This window comes from Rhincodon typus, unplaced genomic scaffold (assembly GCF_021869965.1).
Source record: "Rhincodon typus isolate 14 unplaced genomic scaffold, sRhiTyp1.1 hic_rhity00001453, whole genome shotgun sequence".
Classification (NCBI taxonomy): domain Eukaryota; kingdom Metazoa; phylum Chordata; class Chondrichthyes; order Orectolobiformes; family Rhincodontidae; genus Rhincodon; species Rhincodon typus.
This window is the reverse complement of record NW_025967091.1, coordinates 10,898-25,000: the sequence shown is the minus strand read 5'-3', so window position 1 is coordinate 25,000 and position 14,103 is coordinate 10,898. Positions and strand designations below refer to the sequence as shown.

At 37.4% G+C, this 14,103-nt stretch overlaps 1 protein-coding gene across 1 annotated transcript; it reads left to right on the top strand.

The window, feature by feature from the left end:
• Nucleotides 1-5: 5 nt before the first annotated feature.
• On the top strand, nt 6-2,273 carry marcksa (myristoylated alanine-rich protein kinase C substrate a; the record flags this gene model as incomplete). Its single annotated transcript, XM_048592563.1, has 2 exons — nt 6-143; nt 257-2,273. Coding segments are annotated over 2 exons (1,044 nt in total), but the record flags the coding sequence as incomplete, so codon positions are not given.
• Nucleotides 2,274-14,103: the final 11,830 nt, after the last annotated feature.

Here is a 14,103-nt window from a genome sequence, read left to right as displayed (position 1 = left end):
TTTGTAATGTTTCACTCAGCAACCTGGGGAGGGAGGGAAGTTGGTTGGTTGGTTGTAGAATTTACCCCTATTCCTCCACTACCAACCCCCCCCCCCCCAACCCTTCTAAATCCTCCACTCCTTCCTGTCACATTTGTTTTAAAGTAAGTTTGTCGGGTCATTTTGTGTGTGTGTGTCACCTCTCTCCTATCCTGTCGCTGCTAATAAACCACCATTTTGTGTGTATTTTTCTCTCCTCCTCTTCCCTCCTGTGTAGGAGAACGGCCATGTGAAGGTGAACGGAGACGCGTCTCCAGCCGCAGCCTCCGCCGCAGGTTCCGCCGCTGAGCCGCCCCCCGTGGAGAAAGAGGAGCTTCAGGCGAATGGGGCCACCCCGGCCGAGGAGAGTAAAGAGGAGGCGGCCGCAGCTCCTCCGGTGACCAGCGAGCCGGCCAGCGGCAGCGCACCCCCGGCTGCGGCCAAGCCTGAAGAGACGAACGGGGAGTCGGCGGAGAGCGGATCCCCGGCGGAGGGCGAGGCGGCGGCGAAGAGCGAGGAAGCGGCGGCGGCTCCCCCTGCTTCCACCTCGGCCGCCAGCCCTGCTAACAGCGAGACCCCGAAGAAGAAGAAGAAACGCTTTTCCTTCAAAAAGTCTTTCAAGCTCAGCGGCTTCTCCTTCAAGAAAACCAAGAAGGAGACCGGGGAGAGCGCCGACAACGAACCGGCGGCTACTCCTACTCCTCCTACTGCCGCCCCCACCTCTGAGGAAGAGAAGGATCAAGGTGCCTCTACTCCCGCCGCCGCTGCTGCTGCAGAGGCCGGCACCACAGAGGAACCCAAACCCAGCCAGGAAGGCGATGCTACCGCCCCGGCCCCGGCTACCGAGCCTGCGGCAGCTTCTGCCAACTCGGAGGAAAAGGAGGAGGAGACCGGCGCCTCGCAAGACGACAAGCCCGAAGAGACTGCTCCCGAAAGCGTGGACGTACAGGAAGCCAAAGCCCCCGAGGAAGCCAAGACCGACGAAGAGAAACCGACAGCGGAGCAAGCCTTGTCTAACCCAGCTCCCAACGCCGAAGCCTCCACAACTACTGAGCAAGAGGCAGCAGCACCAGAGCCAGCTGTACCACAGGAGGTACCATCCGAGTCCAGTCCAGTGCCACCAACTACCGACTCGGCAGAGTAAAACAGAGAAGCCCAAAACTGGAGTGATAATCAAAGGACCTTTTTTCCATGTTTGTTTGTTGGAGTGGTGCCAGGTACTGGTTTGGAGAACTGTCTAACCAGGGATTTTAAAGGCATTTTTTATTTTTTAAAAAATAAAAAAAAATCCCATTACATTCGTTCTGTTACCACCATTCCAACAGGCAGAGATGAGCCCCAAATCTCGCTCTGTCATTTTTTTGCATCAGTATTACTGTTTTTGCATATTTTGCATCATTTTATACAAAAGTTTAAACCTTTTGATCAATATATGGACATGTCCAATGGTGTGGATAATCTGGGTGGGTAAATCCTGGGTAAAATGTAAATGAAGTAATATTGGAACCACAATGCAGTGGTGTAGTTGCCAAGTAAATGTGCCACAAACTAATTATGTAAAGGATTTGTCTTTTTAAAAAAAAATTGCAAATCTGACAAAAGTAATCCATACAGTTTACAACACTAAGTCTTGAATACAAGAAAGCAAGGAAATCTGTCAGAAAATCAATAGTTTTAGTAATGCATTAAAATCATAGAAACTTTTCACTTATCTCATTTTTAGCTGTACAAGTCAAGTGATAAGTAGAAGAAAAAAAAGCAAGTTGTATAGGCGTTATTGTTTATTGCTGGTTCATGACCTTAAAGTGTAATTATGTATTACAGCAGGGTGTTTTTAACTGTGATTATGTATAAATGAAAACTTAATATCAAGAAGCACATGAAGTTTGCAACTCTTCACCCTGCCCATTTTGTAAAATTGCCGTCATCTTGGAAGATCTTTTAAACAATTTTAAATGAAAAGCTGTGATAAGTGGAATGGTTGCTGTTTATATACTGTTGTATGTTTGGTTACAGCAGTCAATGCTTTTTTTCAGCCGTCTTTGACAATTGGGAAAACTCTTCAGATGCAATGCGTTTTGTGTAGCATCTTGTCTATCATAGTTTTTTGTAAATACTGGAGAAGCTTTGACCAATTTGATTTAGAAATGGAATGTAACTTTGCTTACAAAATTGCTATTAAACTTCTCTGCTTAAGGTGTTCTAATTTTCTGTGAGCACACTAAAAGCAAAAATAAATGTGAATAAAGTTTCAACTTAGTGTATTTTATTACTCTGCTCATTTTGAAGTTTGAGGCTGTTCATGGTCACACAAATTATCGAACAATTTGCTACATCACAGCTGAAAAGGGCCAATATAAAAGGTATCTTTAACTGACCACTTAAAGGCGAGTTGAGACTGAGGTGGAAAAGATGAATCAAATGTAATGTTTAAAATTTTAATGCTTTTATTCACTGCACTTATTTGGTGCAACTTCATACTAAAATTGGATGTTTTGAGGTGTATTTTTGATTTTAAAAGGTTATGGACTTAACCTTTTTTTTGTTTTTTAAAAAACAAATTAGATTCCTGAAGAGGCAGAAAACCATTTGGTATTTGCAAGATTTCATTCAGATGACTCAAACTCCTGATCTGCATTTTCATTTTAAGAGATGTTATATATTGGGGTTCCTCCAGTGATAAGCAGATGAGCACACAGCACCACTCCACAGATGGACGGTAATAATTGACATTGAATCTGAACTTGAAATGTAAATAATTACTTGAATTTTGAAGACACCAGAATATGCAAACTGGATTACTGCCCATCCCTGTTGCACTCTACCCAGTTAATAAAATTATTTTAAACTTGTAGTTTAACTGACAATACACTCCTTAATGCATTAGTTCTTTGTTAACCTTTTTGGACATATGTTGACTCCAGTTTAAAAAAAGTGGATTTTTTTTTTGTGTAGATGAACAGTTTTAATACCTTCCCTTTGAATGTGGACTTTGAGGCTTGTACTGTCTGGAAGCCAACCATGCTACATAGCAAAGCTACAATCTTGACGACCGAAGATAGATAGAATCTCATGTTGAATTGGTTAATAGTATCTAGTTAGTATACTTAAATTTACATTCATTTGGTGCTCATTGCAGAATAAGATTGAAGTGTGTATTAGCTTTTCTGGTGATACAGCTGGAGTTTATACATAAAGTTAGTTTTTTTTTCCTTGTTGGGCCATTATGATCTAGTAATGCAGTTGCTTGATCAGTTGACTAGATAACAACAATTGGGGGAGGGGTGAGTGGATAGAGAAGCATACTGCATTGCTAATACTCTTTTCATCCTTACACACCATTTTCTTAAATGTTTTTCACCCTACAATATTCAAATAAGCAATGTTTCAGGAAACCTGTCTTTTTCGTAGGTTCAACACTTTTAATGTCATCACCTCTTTTTAAAAAAAAAAAAAAAAAATGTGCATGAATGAACCTTTTTACACATTCTGGAAGTACTTAAACTGTTATGTACAATGCCATGCCAAGATTTAGAACATGAAACAAGGGTGGTGATGTGGCATATTATAGATCTGAAGACTGTTCCTGGCTTGTGGTGGTTCATTTGTGATGTCTTCCATCTTCCCCAACCAAAGCAGGGTTTTTTTTTTCCCCCCAAGTGGTTTGCAAAGTAAGTTTTTGTGGGGGCAATTGGGCTCAAAGAAAGGTGCTTTAGAAAATTTGTAATCTTTTCCTTTAAAGTAGACTTGCATTTATTGGGTAATGAGTAACTTGAACTACATTAGTCTACCATTTTGAACTACAGTGCCTTGCAAAAAATCACAGGGAATTATTTACTGAAGGTAAATAATTGTGGATTTAATCACCCTGTGCTTCAACTGTTTTAACATATTCCTGGATCTTGTAAATGAGTATGCTTGAAATATGTAACAAATGTTCTGTTGCCTCCATTTTTCACAGGTTAAAATGACAATTCAGCATAGTTTCATGTGAAAATATTTAGTACCGTAACTTTTTGTGTTCTGGTTTAAAACAAGCTGTGTGCCTGACTGAATTGGCTAACAAGTGTTCATGCCTACAGTATTACTTAACACAAACCTAATTCCTTACAATTGGCAAATTAAAGCTTCAATTTTGACTTTTTTTAAGATGAATAAATGCACTTTACTTCAAATTGAAACACTATAACCCAAATGGTACAGTTCTCTTCTGGATAAATGTAAACTTGATTCATTGCTTTCTACATTCATAGACATTGCTTTTTAAGCTTCCTACAATTGTTACTGGAGTCTGTTCCTGTTTGTAATTTACTATTAGACCCTTAAACAATTTTCCTGATCTTTTCCATGAAGTGGCACTTCTTTCTTTTTGGAATGTAATTCTCGAGCCAAACATTAACCAACCATCAGTGTGAAAGGATAGTATGACAGATTTAATGTTTTTAATTACAAATGCTCATTGTTACCCGTGTTGAAATTGTATGGCACATCAAATAGCTGTTGGATTTCAAAGATGGAACAGTGAAGATGTCAAATCGTAAGGAAGTGGTTAGATTTGGAGACAGCAGGAGAAGACTTTGGCACTTTTATACAGTAAAAGGTAGCAGCAGTTTGTTCTTAGCTGTGTATTTGGAATGTAAAAAGCTTGAATACTAAATTATTCAGTTAGATTTAACAACTCTGGTAGGAACACAAGCTGATTCTTCAATTCAGCTGAACACATAGGGTATGGTGGGGCAAGTGTTATTTTTTCACCTGGGTCTGTTACATTTGCTTCTAATTACTTGATTGTACTGATTTAGGTATCTGTAAGCATGCACCCCCACCCCCATGCAATCAGAAACTTGAAACACTAAATTATTTGCACAATTGTGTTATTTGTGCATGTGCCTCTGCAGCAGGTGCAATTGTAATATCTATCCACCACTGGTGTCATGTATGTGGGGGGTGGGGGAAGAGGCACAGTGGGTGAGGGGAGGATGAAAAGAGTATTCTTTTCTCTAGTGCTGGTTGTTCATTTTAGTTTTGGTAATTTGTCAAACCCATAAATTAGATAGGAAAAAAGGTCTGCAGTAAAGTTTGGGATTGCTTAGAATATTTTGTCAAGTCCAGTGTTGGTCCACTGAGTGCAAGATGCTAATTTTCATTTTGCAGAGTTGAGTCAATGAAGCTGAGCATATATTGGATTTGAATCTTTAACTTTGACATGTCTCTCCTTTTGAAAGGGGCCTCCTTGGTGCCATTAGTGATAGCCCAAAAGAAATGATAGGCCTTTTTTAAGGTGCAGATTGGTCCAATAATGTAATTGATCTTGATTGGAGTCTTAACAAAATGGATCAAGGTCTGTGGAGTGTGTTTTGATCAGTTGTACAGGTGATGGACCCAAGCAACAGTATGTCAGAAGTGATTTTCATGGGACTCGAGCCTGAGCCACAGCTATGCTGCAGCAAAGTACCTCTTGCACCTACTTCGCTGTGTTATGCACACGTCGTTTCTTTACCCAGCCTTCCCTTGTCAAAAATACAGGCTTATACTGATCAGCCTTAGTCCAGTAAACTCTGCTGGGTGCCCTGCATCTCACTTGATTGATGTAAAGAATACTGTGGCCTCAAAATCATGGTTTCTTTGCTTCTGCCAGTTGGTCACTCATTTGATAACCCATCTACATTCTGGAGCCTGTGCAATTGCTAAATCTAAAGTAACATTAAAGTATTTTTAAAGTCATGTTCCTTTGTGACCTGAGATGTCTTTTTTTTTACATGAGCCCGTTCATTTCCCAGATCATCTGGTGGGCAAAGCTGAGAAAACCCTCTGGTATGATCAGTTGAAATATCAAATAAAGAAATTGATTTTGCTTAATTCACATGACTGGACGTGACAGTGCTTTTATTTTTTTTATATCTCCCCAAACAACAAAAGCTACATACTCCAAATTGGAGCCAGCATACTCATTTTTGGATTTTGTGTTTTTGTTTTGTTTTCGGGTCAATAAGCCTTTTTCTTTTAAAAAAAACCTCCATTTGTGTTCCCAGTTTAAGCGTGTCTTCAACAGACCTGGTGGTAGTCAAATGTTTAATTTTTATTGTTTCGTGCAGAAAGCAAGGCCTGGTTGTTGATCACTGTTTGGAGGTTTTGGTATAGCTACTAATTGAATTTGTTAACTCAGAACATTCTCAGTGGCTTTTGACCCTTTTTATTTGAGGGTAAAATAAATGTGATGACCCCAACAACAATAGGTGTGGTTGTTTGTTTGTAACACTGAACTGAGGTAATGAAAGCCCTCCCGTTGCCCCACCCCCGCTGTTCCATGCCATTAGGAACGAGGTTTCAATTGTTTTGGCTTGTCCACACAGCCTTTTCGGGTTAAATTGCAAATTGGATGGAGTCTGTGGCCTTGTACTCGCACAAATATCTTTAAACGAAAGTAAACCATTAATTTCCAAATTCTTCTGTGGTCAAAATGGCAAACAGTTACAGGTGTGATATTTTCAAAACATTTGAAAATATGTTACAACTATAATTATAGTCCAGTGTTTGATTAACTTCCTTGCAATCTACAGATAATATGCACTTGTTTAAAATAGTTCATTAGAATATGTAATGTTGTTTAGTCTGCACTCCAATTCTATACATAGACATTCTAGGTAAGAATTGTTTAATTCTTGACGTACTGTATGTTAACGACCTATTTGGTTTATATTTAGAAATAGCCGTATGAGTATCAATATTCAGGAATGCGATAGTGTGCCCTCAAGTGGTGGGATGCAGGTTCGTGCTATATTTGAATATAGAGATCTGGAATGTGGCTAATTGTTTATAAATCTATTAAGGAACAGCAAAAAAGCGATTCCTTTGTACTACTTTCATTTCATTTAGTGCTGGGATGAAAACCTACATTTAATGAGCTGCAAAACGGTCCCCCTAATAGGCGCACTAATAGGGGAAAAATGTCACTTTATTCATTTTGTCTAAAGCATACTGATACTAATTTAAATTAGCTGTGATTGCCCAACAACATGCATTGGTTGATGAGTGATGTTACATTGACTTATTGAGTTTCTTAAAGCTTTATTTCAATTGAGATTAATCTGATGAACATGAAATGTGCATAGAGAGCTTGAATGCCGCTATTCCATCAGTACTGCTAAATATGAATGAATTAATTAGAAAATATAAAAGTAAATACTGTTAAATAGCTCTACTATAAATCGAAATTTGAAATGTTTTTAAAAATTCATATTTGTGCAAAATTAGAGTTTGCCAATTTCTATTTTTGAACACAATTAGCATCAATGGGTAATATTAAAAAGTTCCGATTTAACAATGGTGATGGAGTGAACAAACAGAATTTGTCTGACCTTCTAAACTCCTCAATCACTAAAGCTATGTATCCTAGCCATTGGGACCAAGGAACTACCAGGTTCAAACATTTGCTTATGTGTTTTATTCATAAATTATCTATAAATACAATAGAGCAGTTCAGTTTGGCCATTAAATTGAGAATGGTAAAATTGATATTCCTCATTTGAGCTTCAGTCCAGTTGCAAAAGGCATTATCTAGGTATGACAAATATACGTTTACATTCCCATTAAAGCTACAAGGAGATCTTTAAAGTAACAGACTCTTGTTACGTTATGGTACAAAGAATTTAGGTGGTGGTCTTTTCCCATTGTATATTGTTCCTGGTGGCTCAGGTGCTGCAATTGCCTTCAGTACAAGGGAAATGCCTGGGTTCCTAGTCTTGAACTCAGCCCCCTGGAGATGTAGAGATTAGCTGAGACTTACCCACAATACACTACATTATCAAATACCACATAAACATGTGTCTTTCTGGCCAACACGGAGGCAGAGCTGTCAGATGGAATAAAAGTGATGAATATTGAAATCGACTTCAGGAGGAATGATTTTGGGGTGTAACAGACTTGACTATAAACAGTATTTGTTTTGTACAAGGCAAGATTTGATAAATTTTCAAGAAATAAATGTCAATATGCAATAATGTAGCCTGAAAATGTGGGGCACCATTTCTTATGAATTCCCCTTATTTTCAGAACACTGATCAGCACATCTAAATGTCAAATTTGGATGCCCATTCAGCAAGCTTCTCTACTGGCGGTGGACCAGAATTTCATAATCTGCTCCACTTGAATTAAGCAATTTCAAATGACCCAAAATTATGTAATATGGAAAGATCTGTACACTAGGATAAGGCTGTTGAATTTTGTGCATTGGCCTGACCTTCGTTTGCTGCTTTCCCAATGTGAGTAATTGTTGTAAGACCATAAGAAGTAGGAACAGGAGTAGGCTGTTCAACCCTTGAGTAGCTCTGCCATTCATATGATCACAACTGATCTGACATTCCTCACATCCACTTTTCTGCCTTTTCTCTATAACTCTTGATTCCCCAACTGATCAAGTACCTATATCAGCGTTATATATGTATTCAAGGACTGTGTCCTACAGCTCTCCAATGACTCTCAACCCTCTGAGAGAAGAAAGTCCCTCACATCTCAGACTTAAATTGGCGACCCATTATCCTGAGGCTAGGACCAGCAGGCATAGTCTCTCCCGTGAGGAGAAACATTCTTTTAGCATTTAATGTGTGAAGCCCTTTAAGGATCCTATATGTTTCAAAGAGATTATCTCTCATTCTTCTAAATTCCAATGAGTAGAATCCCTATCTGTTTAACCTTCTGTTCTTAAGACTATCCCTTTATAATAGGGGATCATCCTAGTCAATCTTCTCTGAATTGCCTCCAGTGAAATAATATCTTTCCTTTAAATAATGAAATGTGAGCATTCAGGTTTCAGACCATTGATGCCTGTTAATAGAATTTAAAGGATACATTTAACGAGAGTCCATCAATCAATTTGATCAGAATATAACAATAGATTTTTCAGACTCAATATGTTGATTTGCAAAAATTCCTGCAAACCATTGAAATGTGCAGATTTTATTTTTGACATTAGGAGTTCTCCACTTTAGACTTGTTCTTTCTGTTGTCTTGTGTTGTGAATCTGCTGTGACTTGACCAACTGTATCTGTACTGCTTCCTACATGACTGTATGAAAGCCCTTGATATCATGGGATAATTTGCTTTGAATAGGTTTTTTTTAAAAATGTCATATTGACTGAGTTATTTTAAATCCTTTGATCAGCCACTTTGGGTGAGATGTAAGTTTGCAATGGGATAATCTCTCTTTTGGAATGGTTAGCTTTGTTTCACTATCGCAATGAGGATGTTCAATGGAGACTGTATAGAAATATGCTGTGGATTTTGAGATTTTTTTTTGATTTCACATGAATCTAGAGTCCTGCCATCAATACCCTTTCCTGGTAAACAGTTCCTAGCCGATTCCTATTCAGCTGAGGCATCATGAAACTTTGACAATTGTAAAATATTGCTATTTTAAAAATACTCATTATTATTAGCACTAGTTCAGATTGTCATGTATCTGTTTATACTACTTATGGGCTGTCCTGAAGAGTTGCAGCTTACACTGTTTTCAATATCACCAAGAATACTCACAAATAGTTTTTCTCGACTTTCCCCTCTCTAAATGCTTTTCTACGCTCGTGTGCAATCACAAAAACAGATTATCTGATTGCTATCATATTGTTATTTGTGTGAGCCTGTTGGAAAATGAAGTTGTCTAATTTCTTACATTACGAAAGAGACTATATGGCTGTAAGGCACTTTGAGACAGCCAGCAGTCATGAATGGCAAGTAAATGAAAGAGTTTCTTTCTTTCTATTGGTCCTAAATTGTCCTCTTACTGTTTTCTGTTTGTTTTTAATTTGCATTTTGATACCAACTTCATGCTCTGCCATTATTTATTACATCTTTCCTTTTATGGAGTTTCTTAGTGTCACCAATCTGCAACAGTCTTGTTAACATATTGGAGGAAGCTATTTAAAAGTATTTTAAAGACATTTTAAAGTGTCTTTAAAGCAAAGATACCAAGCCATGCAATTTAAATTAAATGCATTTGAGGGTAAAGATGACTTACAGAAAATAAACTACTCATCGTTCTGTGAACATAGACACAAATTATGACACAGATGGATTGTATTCTACCCTACCAACCACACACAACGCTTAAATTCTTAGTGTGGACTCTTTCTATCTTATTTAATTTTAGGTTGATCTAAAAGTTACGCAGTAAAGTCTAGCAACTTTATAGTGACCTCCATTAATTTTCACACAAGGAGTATTTAAATGCATGGCAGATGTGGCGAGCATTCTTTAAAACATATTTTTTCTAAAGCCCAACATTTGTGGCAGTAATAGGAAATATACATCAAAAATACAATAATCTGAATAGCAATACAGTAAAAATACAAATACTTTCTCCAAGCTTTGAGGATTAGTGAATTATTTTCAACAGGATTCTCCACGTCCAAATCATCATCAGTTATAGTTAAAACATCTCATTTTTATTAATAATTATTTAAAATACAGTTCTAAAAATATGTGGGACGATATATTTTAGATGTTTGGGCATACCAGCCAGATAAGGCTGAAATTGTAAATTCACCGATAGAAATGGACCAACACACTTCCGGCTTTCTCTACTACCCAACAACACTGTTTGAAACATAGTCCTATTTAAATTGGAAACACTTATCCAAACAACATGACTAGTGATATGTTAGATCCCCAAGGAATTCCAGGCTGCAGTTGGTGATTTTTTTCATTAAATGAAAGTTTCTTTATCTACTCCTCTGATCAGTTTAACAAAATTTCATTTAATAAATTGCCCTCAGAAACATAAGCATTGTAAAACTGCAATTTGAAGTCTGCATTGAAACTTTCCATCTCAAAATGTATGTCAAATTGACATAGCAAGTCTGTGTAAATACTGTGGATGCTATCAAATTATTATAAGCAAGGCCATTAGTTTACAGTGACTGAATAACTCAGATTCCATTTTTATGACATGGAATTCTGGGATATTGAACTGTAACTTGGAGATCATATTCCATTATTACATCTGTTCATAATTAGGTCCATTCATTCATGGTGATTGAATAATTTGCTCCTATTGCATTTGTTTCTGGAATTTTTCGCCAATGATCAGCGAATCATTTTCTATGTTTTTTTTTGCAAAATAACATATATAACCAAGTGTACATCAATTTCAAATTTGGATTGCTCTAAGTTGTTGTTTTGCATTGACTATTGCAATTATGTCTCTTGTGAGTATTTATTTGCTTGAGGAAGATGTGGGGTTGTATTGAACATGAGAGAGCCAGATGTGAAGCTTTTCAGGATTGGATGTTTGACCTTCTATGAATGAAGGGTCTGTGATAGAATTAGTATATTAGCAAGTGTCAGAAGTTTCAAATGTGACCTACTGCTATTCTAACCGTATCAACCATAATTACACCATGAAATACATTTGAAACACTAGACATCAAAATGACTTTTTAAAATCTTTCTCGCTGATTTTTTTGTTCAGAAAATTGCCACTCTCTGAATCAAAAGCCCTCTGTACTTCATTATCACCTTTTCATGTCCCCGTACCCATGTTGTACCCTTCCTTTTTGTGTTTGGCTCTCATTCTACTTGTCCCTGTGTTATTTTATTGTCTTTGTCATTTCCTTTCTTATTTTTTCTCTTATTTATTGGACCTCTTCTCCCCTTTTATTTATCCCCTTATCTTGTCCCTTCTTTTCATCATTTCCTTTTGTTTGATCTATCCAATCCTTTCTGCCAAGGCTTTCCTCATTCCTCCTTTTATACATTTTCCAATTTTTAGTTCCATTTTCTCATATTTTGTCTGTTCAATTCCCCTCTCTGCCTATCTCTTCCTCTAATTCATATAAGCGCCTTAGGGCAATAGCCTGTTTCGTCTGTCAACTGAACTAACCCCGCAACACTGGTATCTCCCTAATGCCTTCTGTTTCATTCAAATATTTCTTATTTTTCCCCTAAGAAGTTCACGGTATTCACCTCAATCATTCCAAGCCTCTAAAACCTTCTATTTACAGGAATTTATTTTAATCTTCTTGCTCATTAATTGACAGTGTTAAATTCACAATTCTGCATTGCATACATTACAATAGCCAATAGCTTTTTTCTCTTGAAATATATTTGTTAAAACTAATCTTAATTTTATTAAGAATTAATTTTTAAATTTCATTTTCCATTTTAAGTGGAAATAGTCTTAATATCTTTTATTTTTACTTATGAAAATAGGCATCTTTAATCTCTAGCATCGTTTTGGTAAATTGCAATGGCTTCAATGCTTTTATTACATGGTGCTATTGAAATAACACAAGTGTAATTGTAGTTGAAACATTGCTTTGGCTAATTTATTATCTCTTCCTTTATTTTATGCTCCACAGCCATACTTATAAAACATAAATGCTTGGGTTTTTAAAAATAGTTTCTTCTGCCTGTACTCTCACTCTCAAGAAATTAGATATTTGAACTCCTAGGCTTCTCTGTTCATTCTCTCTGTTCGTCCACAGCTATCTGCATCTTTTTGTTGAGTGGACTGTTATGATCATGTAAGGATGGGTATTATGACTCTCTTTTTCCACTCCTACTTTGACTTCCACAAATATTTTTAGAGGAACATGATTGCCTTTCAGTGAGTGATTAACTATATAAATGCTGGGAATATAAAAGACACACAGACAAGTTTTCTTGTATAAATTAAAAACAATAATTATTGTATTTAATCCAATCAAAGAAAGATAATAATGCTCTGACTTTCATGTACATGTGCACTCAAACTTCTTTCACACACATACACACAGACACAGATTAATAGAATGGGAGGATAGATTAAGCAGTCCTTTTTAGAATCCAACGAAAGAAAAGCTGGATGGATTTGGGGTTTACGCAATTTAATATGTCGATGAGTGATTTATATCTGTTGTTATGGAATCAGCAGCTGTGGAGTTGGTTCTCAAAATTCTGTCTGTGATGACTGGGTGGCTGACCAAGAGGCCAAGCTCAAACTTGCCGATTTAATATGGAGAGAGTGTGTGAGAGAGAGAGAGAGAGAGAGACAGAGACAGCCTTTTTGGTGTCTTTTTCTATTCTGTCTTGAAGCAAGCACTGGGACATTTAAAAATGCAAGCTTGAATAGGTGACACTGCCAGCAAGAATAGCTCTTTATATGGATCCAAAGGGATTTTACTCGATCAATGCATAGGTAGTTTGCACCCAGTATCATCCCACAATGCAAATACATATTACATGCCCAAACTATAACCATGGTGCTTAATTTTGCAACAGTTCAGATCCTGTTTGCAGTGTCAGATTGCAAAGTTATCTCCTTGGGTATGACAGCTACCTAATTCTTCCTTGTGTTATCTAGCACAACAGTGGATAGGCAATGTAGCGACTAAACAGAGAAAATGCAGGATGTTTTATTGGACGTAGAGGCAGATCAGGCTTGAAATGTTAACTCTCTTCCGCTTTCCACTGATTCTGCCTGACTTGCTGAGTTTCTCCAGTATTTTTTCTTTTTATATCAGACTTTCAGCATCTGCAGTATTTTACTTTTACAGGATATGTAACAAGGCTGTGGATGTATCAGGGCAATTATTGAAACACCATGGACATTATTTTGCAATGCATCTAAATTGGACAGGTCAGAGGTCATCTATAGTATAAGCCAACCTTTGGCAAAGTCTCTAGACTTATGTATTGTGCTTAACATTACTTTGAAAAAGGGTATCGGTCTGGAGTGGGTACAGAGAATCCAAAGAAAAATAGTCAAAAGAATGCCTGAGAAATTTAAAGCAGCTGACAGGGAAATTAAAAATGGACTTATCAGAGAAACTAGCATCGACAGAACTGAAGACTTGCCACTACACTTGACAATGTCTTCCCCTTACTTGCAGTAAAGTGCGAAGTAACTGTGAGCACTGAAACATCCTAACTTTTCTCCGATGCATATCTTCCACTGGGTCTGTTTTCTTACCTTAACAATTATTACAGTCTCTGCTGCACTGTTGTTGTGCAGATATTCATTTATGAGGTCTCTCTTACTATAATGTATGTTGCCCTGGTAATAAAATCATAAGACAGGAGTAGAAGTGGGCCATTCAGCCTATTGAGCTT